At 35.9% G+C, this 19,320-nt stretch overlaps 1 protein-coding gene across 8 annotated transcripts in view; it reads right to left on the bottom strand.

The window, feature by feature from the left end:
• Window positions 1–2,776: 2,776 nt before the first annotated feature.
• LOC127846366 (uncharacterized) overlaps window positions 2,777–19,320 on the bottom strand; it is a 79,182-nt gene continuing 62,638 nt past the window's right edge. For all 8 annotated transcript variants that reach the window (XM_052377570.1, XM_052377572.1, XM_052377571.1 and 5 more), the window contains 4 exons: window positions 15,924–16,460; window positions 13,580–13,658; window positions 13,218–13,362; window positions 2,777–7,445 (listed from right to left, as the gene is read on the bottom strand). In XM_052377570.1, the coding sequence (XP_052233530.1) occupies window positions 13,250–13,362; window positions 13,580–13,658; window positions 15,924–16,460 (729 nt within the window). In that variant the 3' untranslated portion in view covers window positions 2,777–7,445; window positions 13,218–13,249. The remainder of the gene's footprint in view (window positions 7,446–13,217; window positions 13,363–13,579; window positions 13,659–15,923; window positions 16,461–19,320) is intronic.

The raw sequence follows: 19,320 nt of genomic DNA, 5'->3' as shown, positions 1-19,320 counted from the left end.
CTTCCCATAAAGTTTCATAAAATTCCGGTCATTAGTTGCTGAGAAATAGCGCGGACAAAAATTGTGCACGGACGGACGCACACACACATGGACAAACGAAGCGGCGACTATATGCATAAAAACTTGTTAACACTCTTAAACTCATATTCAGTCAAATCTTTATGAAACTTGGTTAGAAGAATTGTTCTAATGACATATTGGATAAGTTTCGAAAATGGTTCTGGTCTGTTGAAAAACATGGCCACCAGGAGGTGGGGCATTTATTCTTATATGGCTATAGTAAAACCTTGTTAACACTCTAGATGCCACATTTATTGTCCAATCTTCATGAAACTTGGTCAGAAGAATTGTTTCAATAATATCTTAGAAGAGTTAAAAAATTGTTACGGTTGGTTGAAAAACATGGCCACCAAGGGGCGGTGCACTTTTCCTAATATTGCTATAGTAAAACCTTGTTAACACTCTTTCTTTACATGAAACTTGGTCAGAAGATACATCCCAATGATATCTTGGGCGAGTTCAAAAATTGTTCCGGTTTGTTGATAAACATTGCTGCCAGGGGGCGGGGCATTTTACCTAATATGGCTATAGTAAAACCTTTTTAAAACTCTAGGGGCCACATTCATTGTCTGATCTTTATGAAACTTGGCAGAAGATTTGTCCCAATGATATCTTGGACAAGTTTGAAAATGGTTTCCGTTGGTTAAAAAAAAGGCCACTAGAGGGTGGGGCATTTTTCCTCATATAGCTATAGTAAAAACATGTAAACACTCTTAAAGTCACATTTATTATCCAGTCTTTATAAAACTTGATCAGAATATTTGTTCTGATATCTTGGATGTGTACAAAAATGGTTCCAGTCTGTTTAAAAACGTTGCCGCCAGGGGGCGGGGAATTTATTCTTATTTTGCTATAGTAAAACCTTGTTAGAACTCTTAAATTTACATTTATTGTTCACTCTTAATGAAAGTTGGTCTGAACCTTTCTTCTAATGACATGTTGGGCTGCACTGAACAGGTCAGTTCCTCTGTATCTCAGGTGAGCGACTTTGGGCCTTTCAGGTCCTCTTGTTTTACATTATTGTTACTAGAAATGGCGCAGCAGAGGCCTACGCATATCCCCACGCTGCATGTTTGACCCCGGGGGCGCCCCAGGGTTGTTAATGGGGCCATGCATAGTTGAGATTGACTGTATTGTCATAAGAGATGTTCAGTAGCCATTTGAAGTAAATCTGTGTAGAAATGAAGAAGTTAATGTAAAATAACATAAACAAATGAGTGAAAATCTCTGATGCGGCCCCCCCCCAACCCCCATAACTTTTGACCCAGGGGTCAAATCAAAATTCCAAATAGTGCAGGGTCGCACATATGATCATAGCTATCATGTGTGTAAGTTTCAAGGTTCCAGTGCTAATAGTGTAGGATAAGATAGTCGCCAGGACGGACGTACAGCCGAGATAACCACAAAATCCCGATTTTTGAAAAAGCATGGCCATAAAAAGACCTTCAAACAAAGGTTCATAACATGCTTTTAAATTTAGAGGAGAGGACTCTTTAATTAATTTGAGGATTTTAATGATAACAAGGAATATCTTTAAAAAAAGATATACACATGGATTGTGGTATGAGTTGGTGAAAGGTAAAGAGTTCAATGAATGAGATCAAAGATAGCGAATGTCTTTTTCTGTGCAGTTCTTAGCTGCATCACATGCAGTACGGGATGTTACGCGGAGTTTTCACAGCTTATTTTACATTATTACATAATAATTATTACTGGTCATAAACCTATAGATACAAAACAGAAAACCAAAAGAAGAATGGAAGTGAAATTAAAACATGAGTCAACCAGCCACACGCGAAGTATCCATACATATTTTAAATATTTATACACGCGTTGTTTGAACAAACCTGTTTTAGTGGTTTGTCGGGCATTGCTATTTGATTTGATTATTAACAGTATGGAGAATCATCGCGCTCATGCTTAAAACATTAGTCAATATGGTGGAATAATTCTTGTTAAATTAATAAAAAATAATATTTATCATGGTATTGTTGAAAAGAATCTATTATTGACATACCATTATTATAGCGCTGAATATCTACATTTAACATATTTCTTGTCTAAAGAAAATTCCAGTTCACCTAGTTCACGCGATAGCGTCTATATTATATAATGATTCCTTTACTGACCCTGATACCTTGCGGGTTGGAATGGGATGCATTTAAGTGAGGCCACGCTTCCACTGCTGGAATGACGGCTTGTTTAAAACTTTATACTTTTACATGTTAAATGTTCAATTTCGGAAACAATTTAAAATGGTTTGGCTAAAACAAATATCAGGATAGGGAAAAACGATACTTTTATGAACTTAAATGTACTAGTACACAGACAGGAATATGAAAGTAATTACTAAATATGAGAACATAGCCTTTAAGTAGATCTACAAACGCTCTAGTGCTGGCAATCCTCTGAAAATAAAAGGTGCACGCACAAACTGTATTGTTGTCGAGTGTTTAGTGCAAAACTGTTCTATCTATCAAGCCTTTTTATTAGAGATAAAATTGTTTCATGCTGAACACGCAGTAAAACAGTATTACAAAGATGCGTTCATGTTTTCAATGTGCTGGTGGTATGATCAAATCAGCCAACGGACTAAATGAAGTGTATTCATTCGTGTCTAGCCGCGGGAAATTTTATTTGAATTTTATTGGACACTTACAAAGGTCAGGTAAGGTGAAAAGCTGGCTTATACAGCTACGCCGAAAAACAAAAGTAAGACATTTATCTCATTTAATAGTATTTGCAGTCTCAGATTTAACATTAATTATCACAGTAACATGCATCTTTTTATTTTGGACCACCTTCAATAAAATCATAGGTATTTACATTATTGTTTAAAATAGGATAATTCATACAAATAAAAAACTTTTGATCACAGTTGATGCACATACATAGACATAGACATGTTCATTAAGTAATATAGGCCACCGGCCCAAAATACAGCATTTACAAAATATATATGGCAGAGTGATACATAATCATATAATCATACATTTTAGAACATTTAACCAAAAAAAAAGAAAAAAAGTTTCTGAAATGATACGCATGATTAAAAAGTTAGATAGAGCATTTCAAAAATATATTCAAGTATGTATGTTTAAAATTTCTTTTCTTCTCACAAGCGACTTATGCAAAAACTTAGCAATCCTTATTATATTGTGTTCATCTTTTAAGCATAAGATAGCATAAATGTAACATGTAACATGTATTCTTGATTCTACATTTCTTAAGGAACATGCATTAAACACTTTTGGGGGGAACTAAACTTCATTTAATAAGGATCTAGAAACTACATTTATGTACAAACATTTATGGGAATTACATGGCACAAGTTTTTGTGGAACATCATATAATCATTCCAAGATATATTCACAATTTGCAATGTAAAATTAACAATAAGACAAACAATTTGACAATCATTGATGCACAGTTATGTTAAAAAAGCATATGAATTTGTACAAATAAAATTTTTGCAATCGATTATCAAAATATAAAATATATATAAAAATATAAACAACTTTCCAAACAATATGTGGTACATTTATAAAAATGTCATTCATAACAATATGCATAACTTTTAGACTGACATCTGCAGTAAAAAATTTAATTAAACAAGAGGACCCAAAGGGCCCTGGGTCGCTCACCTGAGAGGCTTAGATGGAAAGAAACAAAGATTAAAACTCTTCAGCAAATATTTTAAGTTATTAGTATGACAAGACTGACTTTAAAAATAAGGTGTTCCAAAGTATTCACAATAGGCCTATATAGAAAATTACCCCACCCAACCTGGCGGCCATGTTTTTAATACCCAGATTAAAAAATATATATATAAGGAAAATGCTTCTTACAAACATAATTATAGAGAAAACTGCCCCATCCCCTGGCGGCAATGTTTTTCCACTGATCACGACCATTTTCAAAGTCATCCGACATATCAATAAAACCAATGTTTTGACCAAGTTTTATGATGATTGTCCAAAAAATGTGACTTAGAGTGTTTACAGGTTTTTTTCTGTATAAAAATATAAGGAAAATGCCCCCCCCCCCCCCTGGCGGTCATGTTACTAGATGGATCAAAACCATTTTTGAACTCAACCGTCGTATCCAGGAAACAAGGGTTGTTAACGTTGTTTGGTGAAAAGAAAAGGTTTGCTGTTTCGGCAGATATATACATATATGCACTTTCAGTAGTTTTGTGTGTGTGTGTTTAATTTTTTTTTAATAGACATTTGTTACCCGTTGCTACAAAGCTATTATTTTGGATAAAAGTAATATGAGGACACTTATTTAATAATGAGCATCAGAAAAAGAAAATGGAAGTACATTTTTCAACAAATTGTTGTCCAAATTTGAGATCATGAGATAATCATCTTGGCATCTTATAGGAACACTTTTAGATACTGAAAACAACCGTATTTGTTAAAGAGATTGTGTTTTTGTAAAATAGTTTTTGCATAATTAAATAGAATATGTTGAATTGTTATCATATATCAAAGTCAGTTATAAAAAAGTAAATGAGTATGAGAATATGTACAGCTACTAGAAATTCAATATTGATCTTCTTTTATAGAACAAAACATCACTTGATCTTGCTTATAATTATAAATGTGTGCAAATATAAAAGTAAACACACCAGACATTTGAAAATGTATCATATCAAATTAACTATCAAACTATTTGTAATTTAAATACACAAAAAAAACTGTAGCATAAATACATTATTTTTGCAAAAACAAATGCAAATCAACCTTTCTTCAAACAGCTGTTTGTGCTTCTTAAAAGATGTGATAAGTTGTTGTATTTTTACTACCAAATTGTTCACATTTTTGACAAAGTGTTTTTAAACAACTGGAACAATTTTAGGATTCACCTTGCATTGATATTTCCAATTGAAACAACAATAAAACCTGCTAAAATCACAAATCTTTCATAATCACACACAAACTACTGACTAACTGAAAATTGTAGGGGTAAAACATTTCAAGTTGTTATGTCTTATCTATCTAATGAATGGTTTCCATCTGACATCAACAAAAAGAGTAGCCTAGGATAAGTGGATGAAAAGTCAAAGAAGATTCATATGTAACACTTCTTGTTGTTTTATTGGTTTTACCACTATGTTAAATTTCTGCAAAGATATAGATAACAATCATAAGTAATGGCAATAATTAATTTGAGTAATGCAATAATTATAATTAGATATTTGGGTTGTGGTTAATGTTTCTGAATCCATTACCAGTATCATCATAACCATCATCATCATTATCATCATCATCATCTTCTTCATCATCATCATCATCATTGTGCACCAACATCCACATTACAACTAGAAGAGTGTTAACATGGTTTTAATATAGTCATATTATGAAAACTGCCGCTACCCTGGCGGCCATGTTTTTCAACAAACCATAACCATTTTCGAACACAGCCACATTAAGCTATCAATACAACAAATCTTTGGACCAAGTTCCATGAAGATTGGGCTATACCGTAAATGTTATTTATAGAGTGTTAACAAGGTTTCACTAAAGCCATATAAGCAAAGCTGCCCCGCCCTCTGGCGGCCATATTTTTCAACAGACCAAAACTATTTTCAAACTCAGCCTAGATATCATAAAAACAAATGTTCAGACCAAGTTTCATGAAGATTGAACAATAAATGTGACTCCTAGATTATGGTAAAAAAAGTGTGTGACCAGTTCACAAGGCAAATTGTGTATTTATTGGACAGTTAAAACTAGTGTAACATGTAATGCAAGTGAAGTAGGTACATTTAGCATAATCAGGCCTAAACAAGTCAGCAATTGGATATATAACCTCATCAAACAATGCAGCACAGGAAGGGTTAATGTTACATCTTTAAAATTTTACTTCTGGTTGAATGTAGGAATTGCAGGGTTGTTTGTCATCTTCAATGACTGTTTTAGTTTAATTTCTATTTGAAATGGCCCCTTAATGTTAAAATGTTTAAAAAAAACCTAACCCTTAATTTTCTATTTGCTATATGTACCCTAAAATTTCAGCTTTTGTCTATTGGTTATTTGTCTGTAAGACTTCCAAGGTAAAAACATACCTGCTTCAATTTCAATCTACAAATCTATAATGGTTGTTCAAATAATTTCACCGTTGACATATATTTAATTCTGATGAAACATGTAGAAATAAACCTCGCACAGTTAACTTACTTTCATTAGACAAATTATCACAGCACAAGTATCAATGAATGCTAATAGAGTGTTAAGTTTAATGTTAATGTTTTAATTATATATTTAACAACAGACTTTTCAAAATGGTTTACAAAAAAGGGGAAAAAAGTATATAAGCAAATAAATGTTTTATAATTGAACCAAATGGATGTTATTTTCAGCTAGGTATACTTATGAACACAAGTTTAGAGCAGCAGAAATGACTGACATGTTCTTTGTACTTATTGGAACATGAGAAACAAGAACAATGTAATAATGTTTACACTCTAAAAGTCACATTTATAATCTGATCTTCATGAAACTTGGTCAGAACATTTGTTCTATTGATATCTTGAATTAGTTTGAAAATGGTTCGGGTCTGTTGAAAAACATGGCTGCTATGCAGAGGGCAGGGCATTTTTCCTTATATGGCTACAGTAAAACCTTTTTATGGGACAAATCTTCTGACCAAGTTTCATGAATATTGGACAATAAATGTGGAATCTAGAGTGTTAACAAAGTTTGACTATAGCCAAACATAGCCATATCAGGAAAAATGCCCAGCCCCCTGGCAGCTATGTTTTTTAAGCAACCAGAACAATTTTCAAACTCCTCCAAGATATCACTGGGACAAATCTTCTGACCAAATTTCATGATGATCAGACAATAAATATTGTCCCTAGAGTGTTAATAAGGTTTTACTATAACCATATAAGGAACAATGCCTTGCCCCCTGGCGGCCATGTTTTTTAACCAACCGGAACCATTTTCGAACTCGTCCACGATATCATTGGCACAAACCTTCTTACCAAATTTCATGAAGATTGGACAATAAATGTGGTCTCTAGAGTGTTAAGTCAAATATTGGTGCCGGACAAAAGGCAGTCACAAAAGCTTACCATGAGCACATTGTTCCCAGGTGAGCTAATAAAACATTGTCAGTACATTAATTATTTACCTTTGACATTGTCAAGTTTTAAATTTCCCTCTTCTATATGCGCTTATCTTTATATTTGAATGAATATCCTTTAAATAACATTGAATGATTAACACAGAAAGCACTTCTAGCCAAGTACTAGTAACAACGTTGTCCAATTCTTAATTGTCACTTAAGTTGTTGAGTAAATACAGATCCATCTTCCTCTACATTGCAGCACTTCCCTGCTTCTGTTGCCAGCAGCGAATGGCTTCATAGGTTATCTGGAAACAAGAAATACACCTTCCTACGTATATGAAATGACTTTACTTTAAATATAAAATAAAATTGATCAATTTTATACAGGTATATTTTAATCTGGTTGCTTCACTTTGAGTTGCAGAACTTGATAACAAAATCAATAGCTTAAGTCCAATGGTATGACATAGGTGCTTTAAAATTCCCTAAGACCAAATACAATTACTGACTGGAAATGAACTATTACTGACCTAATATGAACCATAACTGACCTAGTAGGAACCATTACTGACCTAATATGAACCATTACTGACCTAACATGAACCGTTACTGACCTAATAGGAACCATTACTGACCTAAAGAGAACTGTTACTGACATAGCTGTCCTAGCTGCTCAATTTCTGTGATAACACAGTCAGCTGTATTCTGTGTATATACCTCATAAACCCCAGCCACATGGTAGTCATGTTCCATCTGTCCTATCTCTGTGATAACACAGTCAGCTGTATTCTGTGACACCATATAATTATATACCTCATAAATCACAGTCACATGGTAGTCATGTTCGATCTGTCCTATCTCTGAGATAACAATGTCAGCTGTATTTTGTGATACCATATAATTACATATCTCATACAGCCCAGCCACATGGTGGTCATGTTCTATCTATCCTATCCATGAGATAACAAAATCAGCTGCATTCTGTGACATCATATAATTATATACCTCATAAATCCCAGCCACATGGTAGCCATGTTCTATCTGTCCTATCTCTGAGATAACACAGTCAGCTGTATTGTGTGACACCATATAATTCAGGGCTTAACACTAAGGCAAGTCCGATTGATATTCACTGCCTGTACCTAGGTCCGGGCTAGCCAATGTCCCCGGAACATGCCCGACCGGTCGTGTGTATTTTGGGCGGAATTATGTGTTTTATATCAATAAACTGCGTTTTAAATAAGCTTTTCAAAGATGCAAAAAATCTTAATACAGTATGATCAGATGACAATTAAATCCCAGAGTGAAGTCGGAGACAACAAACGGATCGTAACTCGAAATAGATTTGGAACCCCCTGATTGCAATCAAAAAGAGGCCGACAATTCAGAAAATCCCCGAGGTTTTCCTGGTAAAACACGTCAGCACCTATTTTTAAACGGAATTCCACAGATACAGTTTTTGATTGGTTTCCTCAAAGTGACATGTTTTCTCGATAAAAATACGTTTTAAACTAAAAGCCGGGATTGCCCTGATCGTCCGGGATCGATGAAGGTATAAAACTCGACATTAACACAAAGTTTCTGTAAAATAATTAGTTAATTATCAATTTTAAATCATTTAAATTTGTTTGATTGATTAGAAGTGTTTTGACAATCTTTTTTACGCAATTCAATTAGCAAAACTAATATTAATGATCAATCCCGGCTTTTAGTAGAGAGTTGACCCTGTACAATTGTTACGACTACCGTAACACGTTATTTTGCGACACCTAAGATTCACTTACCGTTTGTTGTCAGACGGCAACCGCGGCAATCTATGTAAAAAAAGTTTTAACGTTTCATGTCATTGTTTAAATTTGGCTTTACGGGTGGGGATGGGGGTTCCTCAAATAAGAAAAGAAAAGGGTAGGAGGAAAGTAAGAGAAAGTATTAGGGACAAACAAACAAGGAAATTTCTCCCGAAATGGTGTGAAGATTACAAACAGATGTCTTAAGTACATGAATATTGAATTCTTTAGCATTAGTAAGGGAAGCTAATAAAAATGATTGAATCATAATTGCGCATCTCCACGCATAAGAAAATACAAGTTGAATGATAAATATTAAGGTTGGGTCAGGGCACATGAAAGATTGGTCAGGGCTAGTAGGTTCTGAATTTACTAGCCCGAATGGGCTAGTTGAACAAAAAGTTAGTGTTAAGCCCTGTAATTGTATACCTCAAACAGCCCAGCCACATGGTGGTCATGTTTTATCTGTCCCATCTCTGAGATACAAAAATCAGCTGTATTCTGTGACACCCTATAATTATATACCTCATAAATCACAGCCACATGGTAGTCATGTTCTAGCTACTCTATCTCTAAGATAACAATGTCAGCTGTATTCTGTGACACCCTTTTATTATATACCTCATAAACCCCAGCCACATGGTAGCCATGTTCTATCTGTCCTATCTCTAAGATATCAATGTCAGCTGTATTCTGTGACACCCTATAATTATATACAGTCCAACCTGCCCGAGCGACCGCCTGTTAATAACGACCAACAGTCAATAACGACCACACCGATTTCCTCCCGAACGATTTCACTATATATTGAACCTGCGAATAAAGCCCACCTGTGAACAAAGACCAACGACCACCCTTTTACATTCCCAAATCTCCATTTTGATAGCTTACAACGACCACTGCAATCATAAAAATCAACGATTTTGCAACTTTCAAAAAACAAAATGGCCGCCAGGACGCTGCGTAGTCACGTGACACACATCTTACCAGTGGACTCGTCGGTCGCTATGGAGATATTGGCAAGTGACAGTTTATTGCACTCGATGGCATTTGTTTGTTTATTTAACATGCATTGCTAATTGGTAGTCGCCTGCTTCTTTTATACATTTGACAGTTTGTCAAAAGTGTAAAAATTTGCCTTTGTATTCAAGTGACTCGCGATTAATGTACTAATTGCTGAAAATATCAAAGACAAATTTGGGGCTTTCATAAACTCATTATGGAAATTAACGGTTTCATATCATTTACGATGCCTATTAAAGACAAACATTTTGATAGTCATTCTCTTCTTAAATTTCTCCGTAATAAGACGTTCATAGATTATAGAAAAGTAAATTGTCAGTTCGAGTTAACCACATGGCTTCCAAGCCTAAGTTCTTGACGTTGGAAGAACGCGTTAAGGTCATTAGTTTGTTAGGTAAAGGACACAGTTGTAGACGAGTGGCTATAGTGATCTTGGTGTAGGAAAAACTCAAATTCAGAGCATTTTAAAGCGTAAACATGAGATTATGGACGAATTCGAGGAGAACTTAAACTGTGAAAGTAAACGCCCTAAGCGTAAGTCGGAATTCGTGCAGTGAATGACTTAGTGCATAAGTGGTTTGTTGACGCAAGTGCAAGGCTCTTGTCTGTGTCTGGACCTATGATCCAGGAGAAAGCCTTGAAGTTTGCGTGTGAGTTAGGATATTTGGACTTTAAGGCTAGCAATGGCTGGCTCGAGTCTTTTGTAAAAAGAAACAGCAACATGTAATAAATATACAAATGTAAAACAAAACTGTGTTTTCAATCCTTTATTTCATTATATATGCATAAGTATTCAAACATTTAAACAATAGAGCACATACAAAGATAAGGTACCTGTTAAAAAACTATATGTGTACTAGCATATTTTGCAAAGTTTCGATCGACCCTGCGAATAAGGACCACCTGTGAACAAAGACCACAACGACCAAATCCCTTGAGTGGTCTTTATTGACAGGTTGGACTGTACCTCATAAACCCCAGCCACATGGTAGCCATGTTCTATCTGTCCTATCTCTGAGATAACAATGTCAGCTGTATTCTGTGACACCCTATAATTATATACCTCATAAACCCCAGCCACATGGTAGCCATGTTTTATCTGTCCTATCTCTGAGATAACAATGTCAGCTGTATTCTGTGACACCCTATAATTACATACCTCATAAACTCCAGCCACATGGTAGTCATGTTTTATCTGTCCTATCTCTGAGATAACAATGTCAGCTGTATTCTGTGACACCCTATCATTACATACCCCATACAGCCCAGTCACATGGTAGTCATGTTTTATCTTTCCTATCTCTGAGATAACAATGTCAGCTGTATTCTGTGACACCCTATAATTATATACCTCATACACCCCAGCCACACGGTAGCCATGTTTTATCTGTCCTATCTCTGAGATAACAATGTCAGCTGTATTCTGTGACACCCTATAATTACATACCTCATACAGCCCCATCCACATGGTAGCCATGTTTTATCTGTCCTATCTTTGAGATAACAATGTCAGCTGTATTCTGTGACACCATATAATTACATACCTCATACAGCCCAGTCACGTGGTAGTCATGTTTTATCTTTCCTATCTCTGAGATAACAATGTCAGCTGTATTCTGTGACACCCTATAATTACATACCCCATACAGCCCAGTCACATGGTAGTCATGTTTTATCTTTCCTATCTCTGAGATAACAATGTCAGCTGTATTCTGTGACACCCTATAATTATATACCTCATACACCCCAGCCACATGGTAGCCATGTTTTATCTGTCCTATCTCTGAGATAACAATGTCAGCTGTATTCTGTGACACCCTATAATTACATACCTCATACAGCCCCAGCCACATGGTAGCCATGTTTTATCTGTCCTATCTTTGAGATAACAATGTCAGCTGTATTCTGTTACACCATATAATTACAAACCTCATACAGCCCAGTCACGTGGTAGTCATTTTTTATCTTTCCTATCTCTGAGATAACAATGTCAGCTGTATTCTGTGACACCATATAATTATATACCTCAAACAGCCCAGCAACATGGTAGTCATGTTCTATCCGTCCTGTCTCTAAGATAACAATGTCAGCTGTATTCTGTGACACCATATAATTACATATCTCATACAGCCCAGCCACATGGTGGTCATGTTCTATCTATCCTATCCCTGAGATAACGAAATCAGCTGCATTCTTTGACATCCTATAATTATATACCTCATAAATCCCAGCCACATGGTAGCCATGTTCTATCTGTCCTATCTCTGAGATAACACAGTCAGCTGTATTGTGTGACACCATATAATTGTATACCTCAAACAGCCCAGCCACATGGTTGTCATGTTTTATCTGTCCTATCTCTGAGATACCAAAATCAGCTGTATTCTGTGACACCCTATAATGATATACCTCATAAATCACAGCCACATGGTAGTCATGTTCTAGCTACTCTATCTCTAAGATAACAATGTCAAATGTATTCTGTGACACCATATAATTATATACCTCATAAACCCCAGCCACATGGTAGCCATGTTTTATCTGTCCTATCTCTGAGATAACAATGTCAGCTGTATTCTGTGACACCCTATAATTATATACCAAATAAACTCCAGCCACATGGTAGCCATGTTTTATCTGTCCTATCTCTGAGATAACAATGTCAGCTGTATTCTGTGACACCCTATAATTATATACCTCATAAACCCCAGCCACACTCATAAACCTCAGCCACATGGTAGCCATGTTTTATCTGTCCTATCTCTGAGATAGCAATGTCAGCTGTAGCCTGTATTCTGTGACACCCTATAATTATATACCTCATAAACCCCATTCACCCTCATAAACCCCAGCCACATGGTAGCCATGTTTTATCTCTCCTATCTTTGAGATAACAATGTCAGCTGTATTCTGTGACACCCTACAATTATATACCTCATAAACCCCAGCCACACTCATAAACCCCAGCCACATGGCAGCCATGTTTTATCTGTCCTTTCTCTGAGATAACAATGTCAGCTGTATTCTGTGACACCTTATAAGCCTCCTTCTGAGAAAACTGGGCTTAATGCATGAACGTACAGCTTTATCAGGAACAACACTTTCTGTTTTAAGGGAATTTCGGTTAAGGCTCTTATAAACCAAAACTCTAGTTTAGACAAAGTGTTGTTCCTGATTAACCTGTGCGGAATGCAAAGGCTAAAGTGGGACGACACTTTACCAAATGCATTAAGCCCAGTTTTGAATGAGGATCATATAATTATATACCTTGTTGAAGCCTGCCTGATGGTAGTCATCTTCTAGCTGCTGGGTCGAAGGCCATTTTCGTTGATAACTGTATGGTTATGGTTGCCAATCTGAATGCTTAAGTTGGAGCTTGGACTATACTCAAGCGGTGTCAAGCTACCGTCAGCTAACAATAAGAGACCAGGGGCTGTATTTTCAAAGCTTCGATGAGAAATCTTAATTCAAGATGTAATTACAGAACTATTTTTCTAAGCATCTAAGCAAAGATTTGTGTTTTCGAAGGTACTTGTTAACAAAATCACTGATGAAAGAAATCATGTGTACTGAACGCAAATAAATTTCATTAAGGAGCTTTATGTGCTCAAAACATTATGAGTACTTACCATGTTGGTGACTGAACACCAATGGTGTTGCTGCTCCAGCAACAGCAGCCCCAGAATGGTCCCTTTGAGTTTCTGATGTCTGAAACAATAAAATTACGTTGGAATGATTAATAGAACAGGAAGAAAATCTCTTCAGAGCATTACGCTGTACACCCTGAGCATGTTGATGCTTAAACACACTGAAACACTACCAAAAAAGTAAATTTCTTCTTTAAAGTTGACTGATACATAATCCTGATTTTTAGCTCACCCGGTCTTTGTCGGTCGTCCGTCCGTTAACATTTGTTCGTAAACACTCTAGAGGCAGCATTTCTTGTCCGATCTTCATGAAACTTGGTCAGAAGCTTTGTCCCAATAAAATCTCGGTCAACTTCGAAACTGGGTCGTGTCGGGTCAAAAACTAGGTCACTAGGTCAAAAAAAGAAAAACCTTGTAAACACTGTAGAAGTCACATTTCATGCCCAATCTTCATGTAACTTTGTCAAAATGTTTGCCTAAATGATATGTTGGTTGAGTTCAAAAGTGGTTTGGGTCCGTTGAAAACCATGGCCGCCAGTGGGCAGGGCAGTTTTCCCTATTTGGCTATAGAGAAACCTTGTAAACACTCTAGAAGTGACAATTTTTGCCCAATCATCATGAAAGTTGTTCAAAACATTGGTTTTTTGATATCTCGGACGAGTTCGAAAATGGTCCAGATCGGTGAAAAAACATGGCCGCCAGTGGGCGGGGCATTTTTCTCTATATGTATATAGTGGCAGTTTTTCCAATTTGGCTATAGAGAAACCTTGTAAACACTTTAGAAGTCACAATTTTTGCCCAATCATCATGAAAGTTGGTCAAAACCTTGGTTTTATTAATATCTCAGACGAGTTTGAAAATGGTCCAGATCGGTGAAAAAACATGGCCGCCAGTGGGCGGGGCATTTTTCTCTATATGTTTATAGTGAAAACATGTAAACGCTCTAGAAGTCACATTTTTGGCCCAATTTTCATGAAATTTGGTCAAAATGTTTGCCTTAATGATATGTTGGTTGAGTTCAAGTGGTTCCGGTCCGTTGAAAAACATGGCCACCAGTGGGCGGGGAAGTTTTCCTTCTTTGGCTATAGAAATAACCTTGTAAACACTCTAGAAGTCACAATTTTTGCCCAATCATCATGAAAGTTGGTCAAAACATTGGATGTTTTGATATCTCGGACGAGTTCGAAAATGGTCCAGATCGGTGAAAAAACATGGGCGCCAGTGGGCGGGACATTTTTCTCTATATGTATGTAGTGAAAACATGTGAACACTCTAGAAGTTACATTTTTGGCCCAATTTTCATGAAATTTGGTCAGAACATTTGTTTCCTTGATACAAGAGTTGAGTTCAAAAATGGTTCCGTTAGTTGAATAACATGGCTGCCAGTGGGGGGGGGGCAGTTTTCTTATATTTATATAGTAAAAAACAGCTTGTGAACACTCTAGAAGTCACATTTTTTGCCCAATCATCATGAAACTTGGTGAAAATATTGTTTTTTTATATATCTCAGATTGAGTTTGCCAATGGTCCCGATCGGTTAAAAAAACATGACAATGGGTGGGGCAGTTTTCCTTATGTGACTAGAGAGAAACCTTGTGATCGAACACTATAGAAGTCACATTTTTTGCCTAATCATCGTGAAACTCAGTCAATACATTGGTTTTATTAATTTCTCTGACAAGTTGGAAAATTGCTCAGATCGGTGAAACACACTTTTTAGCTCACCTGATTGCTCAGGTGAGGTTTTAGGATTGGTCTTTGTCCCCCGTCTGTCCGTCCACATTTGGTTTGTAAACACTCTAGCATTCACATTTCTTAAGCATTCTTTATCAAAGTTGCTGAAAGATCTCGGTCAAGTTTGATAATGAGCAAAATCACATAATTAATGCCATAATTATTGCCCTTAGATTGTCCAAATTTTCATTATATTATACAAAATCCATGTAAACACTCTAGAGGTCACACTTTTGTTTCAGATTTTATGAATCTTGGTCATAATATTTATTTTTGTAAGCAATTAAGTTTGATGTTTGGTAAGGGGGGTCAATTCAAAATATAGGTAACAAGGTCAAATCTTACAAAAACAATAACATTCCAGACGCCTGAATTTTGGTTTAAAAATGATGAAACTTGACCAGGATGTTTGTCTGGACAATATCTAGGTCAAGTTTTACATTTGGTAAAGTTTGAAAGAACCGACTCCTCTCAGGTGAGCGAACTAGGGCCATCTTGGCCCTCTTGTTAACTTATATATTCAGCTTTTAATTGGTGTGTTCTATACGAAGAATGAAATATTGTTCACTGAAAAAGGACAAGGAGCACCAACCCCATGTGGTTGAGAGTTTGATCTGCCTGTTGGGTTTTGATTCACAGAAACAGTGCTCTCAAGACGATGCAGGACAGAAGACTGTCCTAGAATTTCAGGCTGTCCCATAGGCCTGTAGTCTGGCTGTCCTAGATTTCCAGGCTGTCCATTAGGCCTGAAGACTGGCTGTCCTAGATTTCCAGGCTGTCCATTAGGCCTCCAGACTGGCTGTCCTAGATTTCCAGGTTGTCCATTAGGCATGCAGACTGGCTGTCCTAGATTTCCAGGCTGTCCCATAGGCCTGTAGGCTGGCTGTCCTAGATTTCCAGGCTGTCCATTAGGCATGCAGGCTGGCTGTCCTAGATTTCCAGGCTGTCCATTAGGCCTGAAGGCTGGCTGTCCTAGATTTCCAGGCTGTCTATAAGGTCTGCAGACTGGCTGTCCTAGATTTCCAGGCTGTCCATTAGGCATGTGGGCTGGCTGTCCTAGATTTTCAGGGTGTCCATTAGGCCTGTCCTCTGTAGTGTTCCGTTGAATTTGGTAAGAATTATGCCTCGCCTATATCCAAAGAAGTAAAATACAAACGATCAATTGATAATTTTATAAAAACATATAGACCAAGCTCACTATTTTCCACTCATTTTGAAAACAGGAAAAAAGAAAGCAAGAGGGCCTGAAAGGCCCAAAGTCGCTCACCTGAGATAACAAGATATTATTGGGACAAATCTTGTGACCATGTTTCATGAAGATTGGAAAATAAATGTGGCCTCTAGAGTGTTAACATGCTTTTACTATAGCCATATAAGGAAAAATGCCCCGCCCCCTGGCAGCCATTTTTTCAACCAACCGGTATCATTTTTGAACTCTTTCAAGATATTATCGGGATGAATCTTCTGACCAAGTTTAATGAAGATTGGACAGTAAATGTGGCCTCTAGAGTGTTAACAAGATTTTACTATAGCCATGTAAGGAAAAATGCCCCGCCCCTTGGAAGCCATGTTTTTCAAGCAAACATAATTATGTTCAAACTTATCTAAGATATCATTGAGACCAATCTTCTGACCAAATTTCATGAAGATTGGACAATCAATGTGGCCTCTAGAGTGTTAACAAGGTTTTACTATAGCCATATATAGCCATATAAGGTAAAATGCCCCGCCCCCTGGTGGCCATGTTTTTAAAGCAACCAAAACCATTTTCGAACTCATCCAAGATATCATTGGGACAAATCTTCTGACCAAGTTTCATGATAATCGGAAAATAAATGTGACCTCTAAAGTGTTAACAAGGTTTTACTACAGCCATATAAGGAAAAAATACCCTGCCCCCATGGGGGCCATGTTTTTCAACCAACCGGCATTGTCCAAATGATATCTTGGATGAGTTCAAAAATGGTAACCTTTGCTTGAAAAACATGGCTGCCAAGGGGCGGGGATTTTTTCTTTAAATAGCTATATATGGCTATAGTTAAATCTTGTTAACACTCTAGAGGCCACTAAAGTTTTAAAAGTTGGGAATTAAAAAAAAATCGTCAAAATCCTATCCGAAAATGTACTGCGAATCGAAAGCACGCGACCGCGCATAAGCGGCCAGCGTCTGTCAGTTAAAAATATTGATTTACGACGAAGTAAGCGACCTACAGTGCAGATTGCAATCACTGAAGCGTGTAAGTGTTACAAACGGTGTTTTTACTGCTATTGTCAAGTTTTCTGGGGGTTATTATCTGATTAACGGCTCCTTTTTGATATTGAGCAATGAATTAAGTAACATGGGGACAAACTGTCACGACGATCAATAATTAAAATGATTATTAGGGCCGCTATTTCTTTTATCAAAACCATGGGGCTGGCAAAAGCATTGAATTTCTCCACAAAAACAAATAAAAACTTTTTTCAACAGGTATTTGTGAACATTTCTGTTTAATAGTTTCATTATTATAATGTTCTGGGAAGGATATAATTTGATTAAGATACCAACAATTGCTGAAATAAAAAGTATATCGTTCAATGGATGTACTATATTTCGGATGTGTTAAAATTCGGACATTTAAAGATAGGGACATTTATGTGTTGGTTTGTTGTTGATAGTTTGTAAAAAATATGTTTTATGTTATTTCATGCAACTAGAATAGATGGTGGCAATTATCTGGGCCTTTCTGTCAGGAAATAGGCGTGCAAAACATTCATTTAATTGAACCTGAAAATCATCCACCACTAACAGAAAACGTTTAAACAAAGGAGGCTGATGTATATCATGTCCAAATGACCAAATATAACTGTGTAACAATTTGAAGTGAGATGCTTTATTTTATGATTTTTTATATTTATTTTTTCCTTTCAAATGATGTACATTGGTGTGATTCTATGTTTAAATAATTAAGTTTGAAACATTTATGTAGCATACTGTTTAATACATTGATGTTAACATTATTTATAATATATTATTTTGGTTATCTGTATTGTTTATCAAGTTGAAAAAAAAAAGTTATTTATATGCAAATAAAGCTTATTAAGACTTACTTAGGTATGACTTGTGCAGGTACCACTTGTGAAGGTACTTATTGTTTTTTATGTTATGTAATAACATACCTTTTAAAGTGATCATATAGTCAATGACATTAATGTAGTAAGGTTTCTTTAAATGATTGTTCTTATTAATAAGATCGGAATAACTGACAGTTTTCACGCCGCGAAAAAATGGCGACAACTTTTTTTGGGCCAGTGAAACCCCAGTTTATTACATGTTTTTGTAATTTACATAATCTTGTAAATTACATAATTTAATAAATGTTAAAAGCCTACATCCTGAGAATATAATTTAATAAATGTTGAAAGCCCTGTTTAAGCATTAATTGATTCTTAGTTTTAATACTATCTTTTTTTGTAATTTACATATTTTTTTTTTACTTAATTTAATAAATGTTCTTGTTATTTAAATTATTTTGTAATTTACATAATTTAATAAATATTAAAAGCCCTATTTAAAGGGACCATCCAACAGATAAAAAGCGTCGTTCGACACAAATCAATATTTTGTGGAACTAAAAGGAGGGCTAAGATAGCTTAAAAATACCTCCGAAGTTGACGTGAGCTTGGATGGTTGAGTGGTTAAGTCGGGAGACATTTTACTCCAAGACTCCATGACTCTAGGGGTCAGTGGTTTGAGCCCTGTGGAGGTGAACGTTTTTTCTTCTTTTTTAAAATTGTATTCTTAATTTTTACTGGAGATTTTTAGTTCAAATGTTTAAATTTATCAATATAAAGCATTTAAAGCAGTTAATGACAAGCTTTAATACATGCCAAAATTTGTTGGACGGCCCCTTTAAGCATTTATTATTGTAAGTTTTAATACTATCTTTTCTTGTAATTTATAGCTTATATATGTTCTGAACCTTAACAGCAGTATGCTACATATGTGT

Source organism: Dreissena polymorpha, chromosome 9 (genome assembly GCF_020536995.1).
Source record: "Dreissena polymorpha isolate Duluth1 chromosome 9, UMN_Dpol_1.0, whole genome shotgun sequence".
In the NCBI taxonomy this organism is placed as follows: domain Eukaryota; kingdom Metazoa; phylum Mollusca; class Bivalvia; order Myida; family Dreissenidae; genus Dreissena; species Dreissena polymorpha.
Note: the sequence above shows the minus strand (reverse complement) of the source record. Positions and strands in the feature narration are given on the sequence as shown.